The following is a 14,968-nucleotide window of genomic DNA, read 5'->3' as shown; positions in this document are numbered from 1 at the left end:
TAGCCGGTCAAACAAGTTTGTCAGTAGAAAAAGGCACAATAGCCTTGGGACAATAAACCTTCGCGGCTACATTTTTTAAATTTGCCTCCATTTTCTACTGACGGAAATGGCTTGACACACTATATTTTTTAAATTTACCGCCTTTTTCTACTGACAAAATCGCTGTGCCAGTCCAGACGGGATGACCAGATCGACCGATTTGATTAGAAAAAAAAAAGAAATTGGCATTAATCTCCAATTTTAGATTTAATGGTGATATTTGAGCCCGCTAAATTACAAAAAATACCTCCAAAAATACTTCGTCACAAATTAGTATTATTGCGTCCGCACCTCCATTTATAGCTGGTCAACCAAATATTGTCAGTAAAAAAAGGCGCGAAATTCAAATTTTCTATGGGACGATATCCCTTCGCACCTACATTTTTCAAATTTGCCACCTTTTTCTACTGTCAAGATCTGGTTGACCAAGTATAATCGGTAATATCGGTCATAGTCGGCGAGCCAAATTGGCGTTTGCTTCCTTTTGATCAGACAATTTAATCAGATTGGTGCAAAATACATAGTTTCCGTCTGGACTGGCCTGTATGTGCTGAACCAGTGTGTTTGCACACTAAGAATATCCATAGACTATAGAATTATAAATGAAAAATAATGTTTCCCGCCGATTTCACTTATTTTTCAGTCGAGCTGAATACGTATCTGCTTGCTTCTTTCTAATTTTCGTTTAATTGCAAAATAATTAAGTAAGTAAATAAATATGGCGGAACCAAACGATGTAAGAGCCATTGAAAGTATTTCCGCTGCAGTCGGGGAATCTCAAATTAAGATTCTTCTCTCGAATCAATGCATGAAGGGTAAGTTAAACTACCTATATTTATTTGAAAAGGTTTTGATCTCGGACTGTCTAGAACACAAAATGACTAGTGTAATATTATGCCTATATATCTTTTAGTCTACATCGCAAACGGTCTAGAACACAAAATGACCACATATAGGTAGGTTAGGTTCGTTAGGTATCTTCAAATGGCCGAAGGCCAAACCGCACAGAAATAGGAGCCCCGCGGCAGCGGGTCTCCGTCGACATCGTTAACGTAAAGATAAACCGACGAAATGTAGGTAAATAAAGGTCTAAATAATTGTAGTCATTTTGTGTTCTAGACCGTTTGCGATGTAGACTAAAAGGGATATAGGCAAAATATTACACTAGTCATTTTGTGTTCTAGACAGTCCGAGACCAACCCGATACAATGATGTAGTAATAAAATTATACACGTAGGTGACTTGTACGCAATTGATCAAAAAGCATAGGAAAAAGCGGCCAAGTGCGAGTCGGACTCGCCCATGATGGGTTCCGTATTTAGGCGATGTATGACGTATTAAAAAAACTACTTACTAGATCTCGTTCAAACCAATTTTCGGTGGAAGTTTACATGGTAATGTACATCATATATTTTTTTTAGTTTTATCATTCTGTTATTTTAGAAGTTACAGGGGGGGGACATACATTTTACCACTTTGGAAGTGTCTCTCTCGCAAACTATTCAGTTTAGAAAAAAATGGTATTAGAAACCTCAATATCATTTTTGAAGACCTATCCATAGATACCCCACACGTATGGGGAACCCCAAAAATTTATTGTTTTTTTTCTATTTTTGTGTGAAAATCTTAATGCGGTTCACAGAATACATCTACTTACCAAGTTTCAACAGTATAGTTCTTATAGTTTCGGAGAAAAGTGACTGTGACATACGGACGGACAGACGGACAGACAGACAGACATGACGAATCTATAAGGGTTCCGTTTTTTGCCATTTGGCTACGGAACCCTAAAAATTGCAATAAATTGTTTGCAGTTTTGTCATTTCTGTACTTTTTACTCATAGATAGTGCCAAAAAACATTTAAAAACCGCGATACATTGATACTTAGGTACACATTTTTATTAAACAGCTGTGACAATTTTTTATTTCAGCGCAAACATTTCTAGTGAATAGGCTCACAAGGCAATTTACGCGCCAGAAAGAAATATCCAAATTTATTAGCAACGACAACTTGAAACTTGAAGCCGAAATAAAAAATGCCGAACAAGAGATAAAAAGGTAAGGTTCACGATTATGGTTGAAAATTAAAGTACGTAGGATGTTAAGATGAACTTAGGTATTTAGGTACGTATACGCTTGGCCAACCCGATCAATATCAGCCGCCTCTTTTTCATAGTTTCTGTGGAGACTGGCGAGCGCCATTAGGTCAGTTTAGGTACCTATACCTAATGTATTGTGTGTGTCGATTGGTTGTTGCCGTCGGTTACCGTAATTTTATAAATGTGCAGTTAGCTTAGTAGTTAGCACTTCAGTCGATTGTTGATGGTTGGTGCAACTAGCCCTAAGCTAAGGGTCCCTATAATTTGATTCCAGTTTGATGCTGGCTCATGAAAGCATAAAATCTGCAAATGTAGAACTTAAAAAGGAGTGGCAGTTGGCCAAGGAAAGGACTCAAGAAACGGCGGAGCGCATACAGATCGGGGAAAAAAAATACGACGAGCTTTGGGAGCAATGCAAAAGCAGATACGAAAGTATTAGCTTTGTGCAAAACTGGCTGCAAGCTACTAAAAAGAAGGAAGCTTTACAGGAAAACATTAATGTCCTTGAAAAAGAAACCAAAGGACTTCTTGATGAAATTAAAAATAAAGAAAACATGATATCGGAATTAACCAAGAAGCGAATAATAGAATTAGCTGAATATTTCGTGCACGAAAAACCAAAAGTCGAACACGATATCGTGGCTCTATCAAAAGAAATTAAAGAACTCAATGCTCAAATAGAACAGCTCATGAAGAGCCAAGAAACTCAAAATATCCAAAACATAGACGAAGCGGAAATTGCAGAGGCCAATCTTCGAACACAATCCCAGAAATTGAGCGAAATAAAAATTGATGACGGCTGGCTAAACTTGAACAAGAATACAGCCAGCAATGTAACCTTGGTACAGTCAGCAACAGAAGTTGATAAGCGGGCGACGTGTTCAAAATAATACTGACGCGACGTTATTGTTAAGAGAATAAGAGCGTGTCAAGGTCATTTAGAACCTCTCGCCCGCTTAGCAACTTCTGCTGCTGACTGTACGTTGACTAATGACCAGACAAGTAAATAATTAGGACTGACAATCTCCATTCAATGTTGCGTTCCTGATGTCACTAACAGTGACACTAGATGGCGTGAGTGTATAAGATATCAGCAGCTTAATATATAAAAGGAGAGGTGCTAAGAATTACTTATTAAAAATGTTATTTATAAGGGACACAACTAGGTATTGAGATTATCATCACCATGTAAATAACACGTACTGTAGAAAAATACACTAAAATCCTTGATGGGTATTGCAGATCTTTTTTATTGATTGACATTTGCATGCATTTCAGATGCCGAAGTTGCAGCTTATGAATATCGACTTGGACGTAATGAGTGTGAAATTAGACCAGGTCACCTAGAATAGTTAAATTATTCCGTATCTTATATCTATACCTACTATTTTGTTGCTCAAAATGACTTGCAAAAATTTACGTTAATTTTAAAATCACTAATAAAATAAATCATTTTCAGATTAAAAAGAGCGATTTAATTACACCAAGTCCAGTAAAAGAAGTTACAACAGGACATCAAACTTTAGAAATTGGATCAAAAACTCCTGAAAAAGCATCACGTGTTTCTTTATATTTTCAAAATTCGGAAACCGCCGATTCGACTGATGAAAGTAACAGTCACAATTACTCGAAACGTAAACTGATAAACATACTGGAAGATATCAGGCTTGACAAAAGTGATACTTATAATTTCGTATCAAAGGTTAATGTGAATAATTTGCAAGGCGTTTCGGAAATAACCGCTCATCCGAATAAGAATAAAGATATACCCACTGAATCTCCGAAACAAAAGGTTTGCAAAGTCTCATGAACAGTTAACGTTTTGAACATAATTTATTTGGTACCTATCTAAACATTTGTTACTTTTTATTAGGTCCGAACTCAACCCCAAGAAGCCGAAATAGAAGAACTGGATTTAACTTCTTCAAACGTGGAACACATTATACTGCCACCGACCGGGTTTTTAGATCAACTTAGGGTAAACTAATTTTTATCACGCAAATTTATACGTCTGAGAGCTACATACTACAAATTTTATACTAAAGGAAGAATAGGAAAATCAACGCTTTCGGCAGGACTCGAACCTGCGACCTTTTGGAACGCCGTTCCAATCGCTCTTAACCAACTGGTCTACGGAAGCCGTGCGAATCTTTCCATTCCTTCCTTTATGTATAGCTACACGCCTCAGGGTGGCGCCTAGCGACATCTGCCGAAAGACTGAACGGTACCGGAGTCTCAAGTTGTAATGAGAATCCACCAGTAACAATGTGCTAACCCTTACCATGGAGAAATATAGTAAGACAAGAGTGCTCACTCCATACATCAGTTCAGACTATTAATTTCAGTGTCTACATCTAGCATCGAGTAGCGGAACTATCAGTACTGCTACTTGACAATAGATGTAGCAGTACTGATAGTTCCGCTACTCGATGCTAATAGTCTTGTTGGTACTAAAACTGATGTATGGAGTGAGCACTCTATGTATTTTTTTCTCTATGCCCTTACTAAACACATTTCTATCAAGCGATACGCAGTCTGCGAGCTATGATACTAATTTTACAACTTAGGGTAGTTATTTATATAATAACTTAAGGGATTAAGGTCAACATCAAACTTTGAATTTTTGGAGGTCCGCAAACACAGTCGCGTGCAGAGGCTAAAAGTTACTAAAAAATACATTAGAGGCACGTGAGCCTCAATGGTGATACGGACCTAGGCAATTAAAAAATAAATAAATATGACACAAACTTCCCCCACACTCATAGCAAAGCTCATAGTAACCACCTACTGTAAGTACTTGTCCCGCGGGGCGCACTTATCCTTATAGTTGGGGAGCCGACGATGCTAAATGTGTACTTACTCGAGCGTTGCCGTCGTACAGACCTATTGGAATCGAAATATTAGATGATAAGAAAAAAAAAAAGTTATATCCCACCAAAAACATTTTCATGTAAAATGTTGCCAAGACGAAACCATAAGGCTCGCACTGACAAAAAGTTATCAGATCTCTTGTACAGCCAAGCTTCTAACTCTACAAGCCCTAACTTCACAAACTCTACACCTTAGTCAAAATATGTGGCTTGACCGTTTCGCTACTGTCACATGGACGTAAGGTGAAAAATGTATTCACTATTCATTATTTTTTATAATACAATAGTTCTTATTTATAATACAATAAGTCCACTATTGACATCATATCCCGAGAATTTTGTTTATCTGGTATAATCTAAACCCAAGTTATGAGGGTCCAAAAAAACGACGAAGCGCTTCAAGAAAAGGTAGGTAGTGCCCTTGCGCTTCGCTTTGCTCGTCTTGGCGGGGGCACTACCGTGTCCCCAGATAAAGTGTTTTTTCCAGCGAGCCGGAAAGCGTCTACAATTTTTTTAAAATTTCGGGAAGTTGGTGGAGGGTTATAAAATCGTTAAGCAGTTTGTGGGTTTGGTCGTTTTTGTCCACGTTAATGCTATATTTTTTCTATAACTTAATATAACACTTATTTGTAGGCATTTTCTTAATCTGACGAACACAAGTTTGACGCCTAATTTTTACATTGTAACCGTCAGATTAGTTGTAAAATCTAATTTACGATGATGATGGTAAATAAACGATTTGTATTTTGTAGATTAAGGAAATGCGTGCAAATAATTATCAGATTTAGTAATAGCACAATTATAGCGTTAATTTGGACTAATATGACCAAATCCACAATCTGCCTAACAATTTGTTGAACCCCCCACCAACCAAGGGCTCAACATAGATGGCTAAAAGGGGTAGACTTCACGGGGTAGCAAGATATCTTAATCTGACGCGCTCGAGTAAACACAAAAATCCCCTCTTGGGCTCCTCTACCATTATGTATTTTAGAGTTCTCAGGAGAAGAAGAAAACAGTAACATTTGAATTACCATCCTCGGAGCAAAAAATATCATTGGATTTGAAGAAGTGTACCCAAAGCCAAAGAGATGAAGCCGATATTGAAAACGAAGCAAATTCAACATTTAATAGCAGTCCGATGAACGAAAGCGCGGGCAGCGAAGAGAGCTTCACCAAAATGAAGGACATGATTTTGAAGAAACACAACTTGGATTTGTCCCCAACCTTTGTTTACGGCAAGAATACAATCACGCCTCAGGTAACCCCTTCTCGTCTTAGCCATTTCACGGCCGTACCCTATCATCCCGAGATCTGCTTGATATGACCGTGTCGCGTGTGTGCTCATGAATACTGGTTTTTACGGCTGCAACCTGCCACTACCATTTAAACTGCAAACCCAGAGGGAAAACTAGAGCTACTAGGGGAGGGAGACCTATAGTTGTTCCAAATGTAAGTATGTATTACAGTACAAGTTACCCTCCACCTACATGGGTACGGGAAGTATGATAGTTGTCCACGAGATATTTTAGGTACGGCAGGTAGGCAGTGTTTAACTTCCCGGTCCGCTAAATTAAATGTTCATATTTAATAATTTATTTTATTTTATTATTTAATATATTTTACAGAAACACGAGGAAGTAGTGAAATCCAGTTATTTCAAACTGAGTTGTGAAGAAATTCCTTCTATTTCGGGAATACAGTCAGACACAGTGGAACCTACCAACGACGTAGATGCAATGGACGACGCTGAGCCAGAAGCGGCCGACGCAACAGAAAACGAAGTCGAGGGCAATGACGTAGAAATGGAAGTTGGTGAAAATGTTATCTCTAGTGTGAAGGTATATTGTATACTAGCTGTTGCCCGCGACTTCGTACGCGTGGATTTGTATATTGGTGGTTATATATTCTACATTAGCTTAGAACATTATGCAGCAAAAGATCGCAGTAAGACGGTTAATCATTTGTTAATTATTAATATTACAACGCATGATACTTGTCTTTCACAACCTACGAAGCTTCAAGCCCCTAACTGAATAAAATTGTTCTCGATATAATCCCTCTCAACCAGAAGATTTTCATGTCCTCTATTTAATAAAACCTACTACTTAACTACCTATTTACGAAGTTTGAAGTTCCTAGCTTTAAATAAAATTTGAACCCTATACAAACTTTCAACCCCTTTTTAACCATTTTAGGGGATGAATTTTTACAAACGCTGAAATTACTTTTCTTGTATTTTAATAATATGCCCATATACAAAGTTTACAACGATTAAAGTCCCGCACTCAAATGAATGTTTGACCTCTATACAAATCTTCAACCCCTTTTTCACCACCATGGGGATGAATTATCAAAAACTCTGAAATTTGTTTTCTTCTCTTTTGATGAAATACCTTTTTACGAAGTTTCAAGTTTGTTTGCAACTTTACAAACTTTCAACCCCCTTTCGACCCTTTAAGAGATGAATTTTAAAAACGCTGAATTTACTTTTCGCGTATTTTAATAAAATGCCATTTTACAAAGACTCACAAAAATGTTTGATCTCCATACAAACTTTTTACCCTTTTTCACCACTTTGAGAGATGAATTTTCAAAAACGCTGAAATAAGTTTTCTTCTCTTTTAATAAAATACCCTTTTAAGAAGTCTCGAGTTCCTAGCTTAAAATAAAATTTGAACCCCATAAAAACTTTCAACCCCTTTTTAACCCTTTTAAGGGATGTACTTTTAAAAACGTTGAAATTACTTTTCTTGTATTCTAATAAATGCCTCTGTACAAAAATTCAAGCCCCGCACTCACAAAAATATCTGATCTCCATACAAACTTTCAACCCCTTTTTCACCACCTTGAAATATGAATTTTCAAAAACGCTGAAATAATTTTTTTGCAGTTTTAATTTAATACCTTTTTACGAAGTTTCAAGTTCCTAGCTTAAAATAAAATTTGAAACCCGTACAAACTTTCAACCCCTTTTTAACCCTGTTAGGGGATGAATTTTACAAAACGCTAAAATTACTTTACAGTACATATGGGGCTACTTTTCCGCACTAGTGCGTAAAATAGCACTTTTCGTGCGTATGTCGAAACTTTAAAGTGCCATATGTACTGTAAAACGTTGTTCGATACACGTGCGAATAGGTAATTCGCAACTCGTGTCAATTTAAAACACTCCCTTCGGTCGTGTTTTAATTTATCGCCACTCGTTTCGAATTTCCTCTTTTTCGCACTTGTATCGAAAATAACTATTTCCTGTCTTCTAATAATATCCCCAAATCCAAAGATTCAAGTCCCGCGCTCGAAAAAATGTTTGATATCAATACAAATTTTTTGCAGTTTTAATTTAATACCTTTTTACGAAGCTTCAAGTTCCTAGCTTAAAATAAAATTTGAAACCCGTACAAACTTTCAACCCCTTTTTAACCCTGTTAGGGGATGAATTTTACAAAACGCTAAAATTACTTTTCCTGTCTTCTAATAATATCCCCAAATCCAAAGATTCAAGTCCCGCGCTCGAAAAAATGTTTGATATCAATACAAACTTTCAACCCCTTTTTCACCACCTTACAGGATAAATTTTCAAAAACGCTGAAATTAGTTTTCTTGTATTTTAATTTAATAACTTTTAACAAAGTTTCAAGTTCCTAGCTTAAAATAAAATTTGAACGCTATACGAACTTCAACCCCTTTTAAACCCTATTAGGGGATGAATTTTACAAAACGCTGAAATTACTTTTCCTGTCTTCTAATAATATCCCCAAATCCAAAGATTCAAGTCCCGCGCTCGAAAAAATGTTTGATATCAATACAAACTTTCAACCCCTTTTTCACCACCTTACAGGATGAATTTTCAAAAACGCTGAAATTAGTTTTCTTGTATTTTAATTTAATACCTTTTTACAAAGTTTCAAGTTCCTAGCTTAAAATAAAATTTGAAACCCGTACAAACTTTCAACCCCTTTTTAACCCTGTTAGGGGATGAATTTTACAAAACGCTGAAATTACTTTTCCTGTCTTCTAATAATATCCCTAAATACAAAGATTCAAGTCCCGCGCTCGAAAAAATATTTGATATCCATACAAACTTTCAACCCCTTTTTCACCACCTTAAAGGATGAATTTTCAAAAACGCTGAAATTAGTTTTCTTGCATATTAAAAATATATCTTTTTACGAAGTTTCAAGTTCTTAGATTAAAATAAAATTTGAACCCTATACGAATTTTCAACCCTTTTTTAACCCTGTTAGGGGATGAATTTTACAAAACGCTGAAATTACTTTTCCTGTCTTCTAATAATATCCCCAAATGCAAAGATTCAAGTCCCGCGCTCGAAAAAATATTTGATATCCATACAAACTTTCAACCCCTTTTTCACCACCTTAGGGGATGAATTTTCAAAAACGCTGAAATCAGTTTTCTTGCATATTAAAAATATATCTTTTTACAAAGTTAGTTCTTAGCTTAAAATAAAATTTGAACCCTATACGAATTTTCAACCCTTTTTTAACCCTGTTAGGGGATGAATTTTACAAAACACTGAAATTACTTTTCCTGTCTTCTAATAATATCCCCAAATACAAAGACTCAAGTCCCGCGCTCGAAAAAATATTTGATATCCATACAAACTTTCAACCCCTTTTTCACCACCTTAGAGTATGAATTTTCAAAAACGCTGAAATTAGTTTTCTTGTATTTTAATTTAATAACTTTTAACAAAGTTTCAAGTTCCTAGCTTAAAATAAAATTTGAACGCTATACGAACTTCAACCCCTTTTAAACCCTATTAGGGGATGAATTTTACAAAACGCTGAAATTACTTTTCCTGTCTTCTAATAATATCCCCAAATCCAAAGATTCAAGTCCCGTGCTCGAAAAACTGTTTGGTATCCAATACAAAATTTCAACCCCTTTTTCACCACCTTACAGGATGAATTTTCAAAAACGCTGAAATTAGTTTTCTTGTATTTTAATTTAATACCTTTTTACGAAGTTTCAAGTTCCTAGCTTAAAATAAAATTTGAAACCCGTACAAACTTTCAACCCCTTTTTAACCCTGTTAGGGGATGAATTTTACAAAACGCTGAAATTGCTTTTCCTGTCTTCTAATAATATCCCCAAATGCAAAGATTCAAGTCCCGCGCTCGAAAAAATATTTGATATCCATACAAATTTTCAACCCCTTTTTCACCACCTTGGGGGATGAATTTTCAAAAACGATGAAATTTGTTTTCTTGTATTTTAATTTAATACCTTTTTGCAAAGTTTCAAGTTTCTAGATCAAAATAAAATTTGCACCCCAAGACGAACTTTCATCCCCTTTTTAACCCCCTTAGGGGTTGAGTTTCCAAAAACGTTGCAATTAATTTTTTTTTGTAATCGGCTATTATGCCTTTCTAAGAAGTTTCAAAGCATTTGTAATGGATTCAAACTTTCAACCCCTTTTTAACCCTGTTAGGGGATGAATTTTCAAAAACGCTGAAATTACTTTTCCTGTCTTATAATAATATCCCCATATGCAAAGTTTCAAGTCCCACACTCACAAAAATATTTGATCACCATACAAACTTTTAACCCCTTTTTCACCACCTTGGGGGATGAATTTTCAAAAACGCTGAAATTAGTTTTCTTGTTTTTTAATATAATACATTTGTACAAAGTTTCAAATTCTTAGCTTAAAATAAAACTTGTTCCCCATACAACCTTTCATCCCCTTTTTAACCCCCTTAGGGGTTGAATTTTTCAAAATCGCTTCTTATCTCTTGTACACTTTATAAATGCAACCTAGTGTGCAAATTTCAACTTTCTATCTTTTGTAGTTTCGGCTCTGCGTTGATGAATCAGTCAGTCAGTCAGTCAGTCAGTCAGTCAGTCAGTCAGGACACTTGCATTTATATATATAGATTTGAATTTTGTACATATGAGTCACCGCTACTTGAAATAAATGAATTTTAATTTTAATTTAATTGTTTTCCTATTATCGAAATTCACTTCGTGGCTTGTTATTATGTCAAAGACAAGTGGCGCAGCAGCCCAACGTAATTGCTAATAGCAAACACGACGCGAGTTGTATGCTTTATTTTAGTGCAAAGCTATGGCAATTAGTAGGTATGTAAATAGACTTATTGGGAAATAAAACCTTGATAAAACCTGAAAACAAAAACGAGTAAAATATTAATAAATTGAGGCCTTGCTAACGTAACTTGTAGCTTTGTATTTCTACAGAGGATGCAAGTTCAACATACACATCTTTATTATTAGCCCGTCTTTGCTGTTAAATAGGACGCCATAATTTGTATTTAAATCTTATCTCGTTGAAGTAGGTACGATATACAATTTAAAAATGTTTAAAAATTAAATTAAATTAAGTGTACCGTAAAAAAAAAATCGTTTAAATAAACACTATACTTAGACAGGCGTTATAATGATAATGAAATTTCAGGAAAATCAAGAGGATATGGCAAGGCCTATAACTGGACTCCTATTTAATCACGGCGCAGGCCTCCCTGACTCCCTGGATATTTCGATCAGCACAACCGGCTTCGAAGATGGCGATGCAGACTACCCTCAATGTAATATTCTTCTGCAATTCGTATGTAATTTGTGCAATTTGTATGTAATATAAAAAGAAGAATTTCAGCCTTTATCATTTCCTTGCCAGTGTACCTAGATGATTACAAATACAACAATTTAATAACTGATTAAGTGAAATCAGTAATAAAGTACATAAGTACCCCATAAAGTGTACAAGAGGATAAAACATATTAACATCGAACATTGTTTCAGATTCAAGTCTTCTTCTGTCTCCTAAGGCTGACTTGCCAATGCCTTCAACCAATGACAAAGCTGATGTTGTTAGCCAGGATGTACCAAACTTCCTCTCAGGTAAGTTAATAATTTTACACTGGTGAATAAAATTATTTTTATCTCCATATAAATTGTTGCCAAAGGATTCTGATTCCAAAAGTATCTGGCAACAAATAAACTATTTGATATTGAAATAATATTTGTTTATATTATAGGATTGCGGAAAACAGGACTATCCTTTTTTGGAAATTTGGCAGGAACAAATGCTAACACAGGAGACACCAGTGCTCCAACTGGCAACAATTTTAACTTTGCATTTGGAGGTGATGATAAGAAAAAGAGAGGTGGACTATTTAATATGTTTAATTAAATGACATGTAACAGATCAATAAGGCAACTGCTTGCTATGTTATTAAGTTTTCCAATCTCTTAGCTTTTTATTACCTTTTCCTTAAACATCAGATTACTATAAAAACATGTAAAATTAGTTTTAATGTAGGCTGAATCTACAGTCATTGTTAAGACTTATTATGTTCATGCCTTTGGTCAAAATGTTAATATTACATGATTATAATTTTAATGCTACTAAATAAAAAATATTGATATAAAACTTACTGTTTATTTTAAACAAAAGTATTTTTTTATTAAAGTAGCTATTACTGATGGAGTTGACATGCTCTTACAGCTATTAATTGTAACAAAATAAACAAAGGAGCGAACACTTCACTATACTCTATGGCAGAATCACCTTGCAACTTCCTACACAAGAGAAATTTAAACACAAATGTTAGTCCCAGAAATATTGCACTCCAAGACGCTCTGTACAATGAAGCCTTATATGAACTTTCTAGATTCATTCTTATACATACTATGCAACAAAAGTATGCATTCATTGCATCACTAACAAACAGCGGGGCAAATATGGTCCACCAAGCACTGTTCACTATACCATCAATCTTTAAGGCTAGCAGCACTGAGAATATTGTGATTGTTATCAAGTTTATCCATATCTCGAACACTGTCAGTCCTATCCACTGCACAATCTCATTGAGTGTGAAAAACATGTTGACTACTGGTTGGCTCCAAGCATTGCAGTTCTGAACACACGGATGTGAATGGAAGAGGAATGCCTCACTTGAGCACCAAAATCCAATTCATCAGTCAGTGGCTCCAAGTCATCTGCACAAAATACATATTTATTTCTTAAGACATGTCATTAATTAGTGTTCTGTTATAGCGGTGGCTACATTACAAAATAGATTCTAGTAAAAATAAGAGGTAAGCTGACCACTGACCACAGTTCCCTATTTTAACATGATTATGCTATTGAGTGTTTACATAGATCTAACCATATGTGAATACTCACCAACCACATCCACAGTACCAGTGTTAACTTCAATCTGACATGTGCCTGAGAATAATATCTCCAACTGCAGGGCTAAGTTGCAGCAACGTTGAATAGCGGCTCCCAAACCGTGCAATATGATTTCCTTTTCGCCTTTCGTAAGAAGATCGCAACACTTGTCAAGTTGAGCCTGAAATGTACATGTATTCATTATTTATAAATAGAGTTATTGTTATATATTGATACAGACCAAACTTAATAAAGAATTATCAATTTTAAAAGCTAGAATTACCTTAAAATTAGTCTTTTTAGTTATGAACACAACATTGTCACCATCGATTGGGCGTACAGGCAATCTCTTCTTGATAGCATAGTTCTTATTTGGATTACGTTTAAACTTTTTCTTTGTTTCTTCCTTATTCACTACGTTTTCATCTGCCATTATATTGCAAGTGCTATTATTCAGGAATTCTAACCTTGTTTTGACTTGGCATTCTGATTCTGACAGCAATGACGCCAATGACATGACATTGACAACTCACACCACAGAATAAATATGGAACCACGAGCATAGGTTTTGCACGATCGGATAAGGGTTGAATTGGAAGTTTAAAACGGACGGGGACGTAGAGTCGGACCAAGAAAAGTCTGCAGCGGATTTGATAGCCCACGCAGGGCAAGTGTTATTTTAAACGTCAAACTTCTATTAAATTATGACGTATAAATAACACTTGCACTGCGGGGGCTATCAAATCCGCTGCAGACTTTTCTTGGTCCGACTCTAAAATCAAACTCATTTCGTGGTTCTTGCGCTGCCTCTGCGTCGCTTTCGTTGGACAAATTGAGGATAGAGATGCAAATAGCGCAACCCGGGAACGAACCACGAAGTGAAAGCTGAAACGATCGGCGTACCGGACCGAAAATTTGGTCCGGTCCGAGGCCTGTTCGATCGTGTGATCCGTCGTACGTCTGTTAAGGACGCACCTATATGTGAGAAAAAGATACTCTGACGGACCAAGGTCACCGTCCGGTACGCCCGTCTGTTATGGCTTTGAATTTGAAAATGCAGAACAGTGAAAGCATATAACTGGAAACCGCCTTTGGGAACATTACCGTTCAAATTCTCGGGCCAAATTAGCACACATACACAAGTACGCCTACATTTAAATAAGACGATAAGTTTACAGAGCCTGTCTCTATTACACTAACGTACACAGCTAAGTGTAGATGAAATGCATATAATGTCAATAACTACCAATCAGCGACATTAATCCGCTAATAACCTTCTTGCTGTACGTACTGGCCGCTGAGAGTTCGCGGTTCATATTTGATTAGAATATGACTTGGACGGGGATAGGTTTATGCCATACATTGAAGAACCAGTCAAATAATTCACGTATAATAATTTAATGCAGATTAAAAGATAACTAGTTAAAATGTTGTTATGAAATTAAATGACAGACTAACTCAACATAATTAAATATTCATTGTTGTAGGTATAAATGTATTCCGCTATAATAAGTATTTTGTATATTTTATTATCAATCTGTATGGCAGTGCGAAGTCACGTTCAGAGCCCGTACCATGAGTCACTGACAGTGTCAAAACTGACATTTACGCTATCGAGAACGTAATTTACTTTCTATACATCTCGTTTGCACTAATATGCGAGTACGAGCGAGATGTATAGAAAGTAAATTACGTTCTCGACGGCGTTTGTCAGTGCCAAGTTGATGGTAGCCGTACTGGTATAGTCTGTCCGTTTTTCTAAGCTCAAGTACGCCATAGTAAATGTATGGCAAACTTGATC

The 14,968-nt window shown here is 35.9% G+C and overlaps 2 protein-coding genes across 4 annotated transcripts; one reads left to right on the top strand and one right to left on the bottom strand.

The window, feature by feature from the left end:
- Positions 1-653: 653 nt before the first annotated feature.
- On the top strand, positions 654-12,198 carry LOC134653058 (myosin heavy chain, striated muscle-like). Of its 2 annotated transcripts, none has more exons than XM_063508345.1 (11): positions 654-854; positions 1,972-2,098; positions 2,414-2,981; positions 3,418-3,477; positions 3,599-3,931; positions 4,013-4,117; positions 6,013-6,270; positions 6,638-6,850; positions 11,449-11,578; positions 11,793-11,891; positions 12,029-12,198. In XM_063508345.1, exons 1-11 carry the CDS (start codon positions 758-760, stop codon positions 12,181-12,183), a joined length of 2,145 nt encoding a protein of 714 aa, XP_063364415.1. In that variant the 5' UTR covers positions 654-757; the 3' UTR covers positions 12,184-12,198. The 2 variants fall into 2 exon arrangements, with proteins under 2 accessions (XP_063364415.1, XP_063364414.1); XM_063508344.1 differs by having other exon boundaries at positions 6,004-6,270.
- Positions 12,199-12,360: 162 nt separating this feature from the next.
- Positions 12,361-13,641, bottom strand: LOC134653057 (transmembrane protein 203-like). 2 transcript variants are annotated; one of them, XM_063508341.1, is made up of 3 exons: positions 13,451-13,641; positions 13,180-13,348; positions 12,748-12,992 (listed from the first exon to the last, which is right to left on the bottom strand). In XM_063508341.1, the coding sequence occupies exons 1-3, from the start codon at positions 13,598-13,600 to the stop codon at positions 12,883-12,885; spliced, it is 429 nt and encodes a 142-aa protein (XP_063364411.1). In that variant the 5' UTR covers positions 13,601-13,641; the 3' UTR covers positions 12,748-12,882. The 2 variants fall into 2 exon arrangements, with proteins under 2 accessions (XP_063364412.1, XP_063364411.1); XM_063508342.1 differs by lacking the exon at positions 13,451-13,641 and having other exon boundaries at positions 12,361-12,992; positions 13,180-13,321.
- Positions 13,642-14,968: the final 1,327 nt, after the last annotated feature.

This window comes from Cydia amplana, chromosome 12 (assembly GCF_948474715.1).
Source record: "Cydia amplana chromosome 12, ilCydAmpl1.1, whole genome shotgun sequence".
Taxonomy (NCBI): domain Eukaryota; kingdom Metazoa; phylum Arthropoda; class Insecta; order Lepidoptera; family Tortricidae; genus Cydia; species Cydia amplana.
This window is presented reverse-complemented; position numbering and strand designations above follow the sequence as displayed.

What these genes read in the sequence shown, in the direction of transcription:
- LOC134653058 (XM_063508344.1), top strand. Translation starts at nt 758, where the DNA reads ATGGCGGAACCAAACGATGTAAGAGCCATTGAAAGTATTTCCGCTGCA. An exon ending in CTCGAATCAATGCATGAAGG is followed by an intron (nt 855 to 1,971) that starts GTAAGTTAAACT and finishes TTTTTATTTCAG; the next exon opens with CGCAAACATTTCTAGTGAAT. An exon ending in CTGAATCTCCGAAACAAAAG is followed by an intron (nt 3,932 to 4,012) that starts GTTTGCAAAGTC and finishes ACTTTTTATTAG; the next exon opens with GTCCGAACTCAACCCCAAGA.
- LOC134653057 (XM_063508341.1), bottom strand. Translation starts at nt 13,600, where the DNA reads ATGGCAGATGAAAACGTAGTGAATAAGGAAGAAACAAAGAAAAAGTTT. An exon ending in CTAAAAAGACTAATTTTAAG is followed by an intron (nt 13,349 to 13,450) that starts GTAATTCTAGCT and finishes TGTACATTTCAG; the next exon opens with GCTCAACTTGACAAGTGTTG. An exon ending in TGGTACTGTGGATGTGGTTG is followed by an intron (nt 12,993 to 13,179) that starts GTGAGTATTCAC and finishes TATTTTGTGCAG; the next exon opens with ATGACTTGGAGCCACTGACT.